The sequence below is a fragment of the Echinops telfairi genome, unplaced genomic scaffold (genome assembly GCF_000313985.2).
Source record: "Echinops telfairi isolate 266 unplaced genomic scaffold, ASM31398v2 ScPeMD7_5592;HRSCAF=6446, whole genome shotgun sequence".
Classification (NCBI taxonomy): domain Eukaryota; kingdom Metazoa; phylum Chordata; class Mammalia; order Afrosoricida; family Tenrecidae; genus Echinops; species Echinops telfairi.
The window spans coordinates 12895859-12901007 of NW_022109491.1; the positions used below are offsets into that span (position 1 = coordinate 12895859).

Below are 5149 nucleotides of genomic sequence, written 5' to 3' on the forward strand. Positions count from 1 at the left end.
GGCGTCATGGAGGCGGGACGGAATGCAGGAACTCCTGGCCACCTTGAAACCTTAAATCAAAACACACCCCGAACTCTTCTTTAAACCCGACAGCAGGTGCGCGAGCTCACAAAGAACGCCTGCCTGCAGCACTGGGCATGATCCAGAAGGGATCGAATTTACAACAGGCTGGAGAGATCAGACAGGAACTTGGGAGGCAGCGCAGGGGTGGGGGGCCACCATCTGGAACACAGGGGGACGCAGCACACCACCAGGAGTGTGCCCCGTGTCAGTGGATTGCGCATGGAGAGACTGAGGGGAGTATGAACGCTCTGGGGGGAAAGGAGTTTGATAAGATATGTTAGTTGGCTTCCATATGGTTCCAATTGACTTTAAAAAAAGAACTGGGTATCCCCCCCAGTTCAGCCCATCTCTGTCCTCACCTGTGCCGGCCAGGAGGAAGCATCACCTCCGAGTCACAGACAGACACCAGGGAGAAGCAGCAGCAGAGATGAGAGAAGGGCCCGCCATCCCTCCTCTGAGCCCTCGCTGGGTACCAGGAAGTGGCCAAACCCTAGTTTAAGCCTCACAGGGATTGTACAAGGCAGTGCTGCGCCGGATCTCAGCAGAGGGCACTGAGCGCCTGCAGCTCCCTCCTGGGACAGCACCCAGCCCGGCACTGCGTATTCCACGAGCCATGGGTCAGCAGTGAGAACGACAGAGACCGGGTCCATGCGTGGACTAGCCTGCGCTCTGCCGCAGTGAAACCACTACTGCTGACTGGTGGCAGGAGAGCGGTGTCAGCACCCCGTGAGTTCCAGGTCACAGGGTGTCCGGTATTTGTGATGATGTTTGCTCCTCACAAGCTCTTCTATAAATAAGTCCTTCCACTGGCAACAGTCTGATCCTTTCAGCAGAAGCCGTGCCGCCCTCACCACGATTTCAGAGCATCTCCTCCTTGCTCATCCTCGTTCTTCTCAGTGCTCAAACAGTCTTCCAGACCGTGTCCCCATTGCTGACCAGGGGACTGTGATTGCCTGGTGTCACCCAGTTCGTCAAGTGGCAGCATGGGATTCCATACCAGTATGTGCCCAAGGAGGAGCCCCGGTAGCATGGTGGTTACTCATTAGATGCTGATCTTAAGGTCAGCAGTTCAAAACCACCAGCTGCTCCAGGGGAAAAAGAGGGCTTTTCTACTCCTGAAAAGAGTTAGTCTCGGAAACTCACAGGGGCAGTTTTACTCTGCCCTACGTGGGGTCGCTATGAGTCAGCATCCACTCGGTGGCAGAGTTGCTTCTGTGCCCAAGCGTCCTCAGCCTGTGAAAACTAGAGACTCTGGGCTGAGAACTGGAGCCAGCATCGCACTCTGGGAGTTTTCCAGACTGGCCTCACCTTCTGGGTGCAGTGCCACAGGGCACCTACAGGGAGGACAGCCTTGGCTACTGCACTCTATCAGCCGGGGAGTGGGCTAAAGCCCCATGGTGCGAGAGGGGCCACCCCGAGGCTTACCTTCTGGTCTTCCTCTTTGGTCCACGGCCCCTTCACCAGGTCTGGGTTCAAAACCCTCAGCCACCGGTACTGGCATTGCTGGTCAGTTCGGTTCTGCGACGAGAAAAGGGAGACGGTCACTATTTCTGGGGTCCTCAGGCCTGGGCCCTGTTTGCTACCAAAGAGGGGCTGGACTGAAGTCCCATGCTGCCGACACTGAGCATGCAGCTAGAGGGCTGCAGAGTGGCATGGACCACCACATGCTGCCCAGTGTGGACCAGCCTCAAGACTGCCAGGCGCACGGAGCTGCTGTGGGGAGATATGTACTTCCGTTGGGGCACCCCAGATTCTGGTTGGAGAAGAAAGGTCTGAGGAAGGCTGTGAGTCTGGTTTGGGGGCGGCAGTGGGGAACAAGCCACACTCAGTCAGGAACTCCCCACTCCCTTTCCTTCTCTGCGGCAGAAATGCTGTACCAGGCCCAGGGTCTGCTCACCCAGGGCCCAGAACCCTGGCCCCGAGAGGTGGGGGGCCCAAAGGGACAGTACTCACAGGAAAGTGGCTGGCCAGGAACTTCCAGTCCTGCTGTCCGAACTGCCTCACCAGGGCCCTGAGCTGCTCATCCTGCCAACACCAGGAAGAAAGAGGGCCAGGTTCACCGGGTGCAGAAGGGCACGGGCGTCAAACCTTTCTCTCTGACACACCTTCCGTCAGGAAGTGAGCATCAGGGGGGCTGTGCCAGGCACCACAGGCAGGGCCATGGCCACAGGGCTGCCTGACAGCCTAGGGCTCTATGTCTAAGCCAAGGCTCATGCACAGAGGAAAGCCATCGGGCCCGGAATCAGGGGACCAGGGAGCCTCAGAATGCCCCCTGGTGGAGGTGCCGGCTGAATGAAGAGTCAAGGTGAGGAGGGTGTGGTTGGGACATGGGCAGCCAGGCAGAAAGGAGCCCAAACTGAGGCTGGGGACACAACAAGGGCCCGGCTACGAGTGGGGGACCAATTCTGGGCTCGCCGCCCCGCCTTATACACTGTACATGGGATAAAGTTCACTTTGATTGCTGGCGGGTGGGAATCGGGTGGTCGGGGCCACCGCAGACCCCCGGACCGGGGAGGAGTGACTCAGCATTGGATGGGAAGCGTCTGATTCAGAAGGGAAACCGGTATCTGCTCCAAAACGCTGCTCACACCGCCAGGAATTCTCCAAACCACTGAGTGGAAAAGCCAGGCAGACAGACACGTCCCGGGGAGGATTCTGGGAAAGGCAAATGCTGAGGAGAGACTGCCCGAGGCCCAGGGAGAAAGGTGCGAGACAGCGAAGCGGGGCTGAGCATCTTCTGCAAATGGCAGGTTCTGGTCGCTTGTCCTTTGTGTTCTTGACGTTGGGGCCAACGAGTGCACTTCAGCCCCTGGAGACGCCTGTGACGGAGGGCTGTCCACGGGGCGTTCTCAGCGGTCATCTTTATAGGGCAGATCAGCAGGTCTCTCTCTCATGGAGCTGCTGGGTAGGTTTGATCACCCGCCTTTTGGTTGGCAGCCGAGCACTAACCACGGCACCCAGGCTGATTCACAGATGGTACTTTCAACGGCTGTGACCCACACCCAGTGCTGTCAAGTCGATGCTGACTCAACAGCGCCCCTGGAAGGCAAGGTAGAACTTCCCTGGGTGGTCACTTCCGAGACTGTAACTCTTTCCAGGAGTGGAAAGCCTCGACTTTCTCCCTCGGAGTGGCTGGTGGTTTGGAACTGCTGACCTTGCAGTTAGCAGCCCAACAGGTGACCTACTACGCTACCAAGGCTCCCTAAATGGCTGTACTTGTCTGTAAGTTATATCCCAATTAAAGTGATTTCATTTTAAAAGTGTGTATTTATATTGACATAAATGTATAGTACATGAATCATAACAATCTGTATTTTCAGTCACACATGTGCTCTTAAACAGAAAAAGAGGCCATCATGTGGCCACCACAGGAATCCAGGTTCTCAGTTGCAGCTTGGTCCCAGGCCCGAGCAGGCTGGACAAAACTCCCAAACCCTCAGCGCCCAGTGTCGGTCCTGACTCATACCAACTCTACAGGGCAGGGCAGAACTGCCCTACATCCTCAGTGTTTGTCTCTCTTATTTTTATTTACATAGAAAGGAAGGATAAATTTACGTGACAGGGCACAATAAAAACAATAAGCTCTTAAATATAATAATCATGGTAACCACTAAGAAAAGATCTAAAGAACCTGCAAAAAGGAAAGGAGAAAGGGACCAAAAAGGCTTACTATCATAAACAAAGCAAGCAGCACACTTGTCTTAAAACAAGCAGCCATCTAAGTGAGGCCTCACATCAGCCTGTGTGAGCCAACCACTGTAAATGATAATACCCAAGATCAGAAGAGGGAATTGTATTAGAGCTTCGATTCTGACCATCCAGTTTGTAAAAAGTTATGGTGGGCGGTGAAAGTCTAACACCCATTCGCAGAGTCCCCACTTGGATTGAGCCTCCATCGAATCCCCTGAGAACGCTGACTATGCAGTCTTGCCCTCAGACAGAGTGTATTGGGAAACGGATTACTGTGGCTATAGTTAGGCTAAAATCCAACATAGTATCATGTTTTCCCTTTTGGCCACTTTTAGTTTGTTCTAGTTTCCATTATCTTCTGATTTCATTTGGAGTGAGGTTTTTCTGTGATTTATTTTGTTGTTAAGAGTTGTGTGTGGTTTTTTTTCATTATATATATATATATATATACATACATATATAAAATAGCCAGGATAGATAATTCTATAGAGACAGTAACTATAGAGTTATGGCAGGGGAGGGTGGAGAGTAATGGGCACAATGGGATACAAGAATGAAGAAAATGTTCTAAAATTGAGCGTGGTTATGACTGCATAACTCTTTTTAATATAAACCATTAAATTCGATAATACATGAATTATGTCAACAAGTTTGTTTTTGTTTTTTTAAAGTAAGCGGTATTAAAGAACAAAAGCAAAGAAGGCTTAGGATCCACACAAAAAAACAAACAAAAAAACGCAGAAGTAAAATCACTTATTAAGTTGCCGAGAGTAAATGTAAATGGACTACATGCGACAATCAAAAGGAAGAGTGGAAAGATGAATAAAAAAATCATGATCCAACTACACTTGACAAGAGACACACCCTGGACTCACAAACACAAAGAAGTTGAAAGTGAAAGGGTGGAAACAATGTCCCATGAGCACAGTAACCGAGAGAGCAAGGGTGGCAGATTTGCTATCAGATAAGCTACACGTAAAGACAGGATCTCTCCGAAGATGGACAATATACAACGATAAAAGTATTAACCCAGAAAATTTAGAATGGATGCGCAAAAGACAGCCACCGCTGATAAAATTCAAAGGAGAAACACAATGGGACTTCAAAAAGCTTGTGGAATTTCCATTCTCTTTTCACTCCATCTCGCCACAAATATTTGGAAGCCCCCTTGTAGATAGCACTATAATAATCATTGACGACTTCAATCCATCACTTTCAGTATTGGACAGGACACCTTGAAAGAGTATCAACAGGAATTGAAGGACACAGACATTTCATAGACATACCCTATACAGTGAACCCTCGCCACTTCATGCTTCGACTTCCGCGGCTTCACTCTATCGCGGTTTTTGTGTAACAGCACCCACTGCCTACACCCGCTCCTTCAGAGGAAAAA

General features: G+C 51.1%; 1 protein-coding gene across 1 annotated transcript in view; it reads right to left on the minus strand.

The window, feature by feature from the left end:
* Positions 1 to 5149, minus strand: part of MYBL2 (MYB proto-oncogene like 2) — a 51277-nt gene that overhangs the window by 23588 nt on the left and 22540 nt on the right. The window contains exons 3-4 of the mRNA XM_045295496.1: positions 2017 to 2088; positions 1489 to 1581 (exon numbers count right to left, since the gene is read on the minus strand). Of these exons, the coding sequence (XP_045151431.1) occupies positions 1489 to 1581; positions 2017 to 2088 (165 nt within the window). The remainder of the gene's footprint in view (positions 1 to 1488; positions 1582 to 2016; positions 2089 to 5149) is intronic.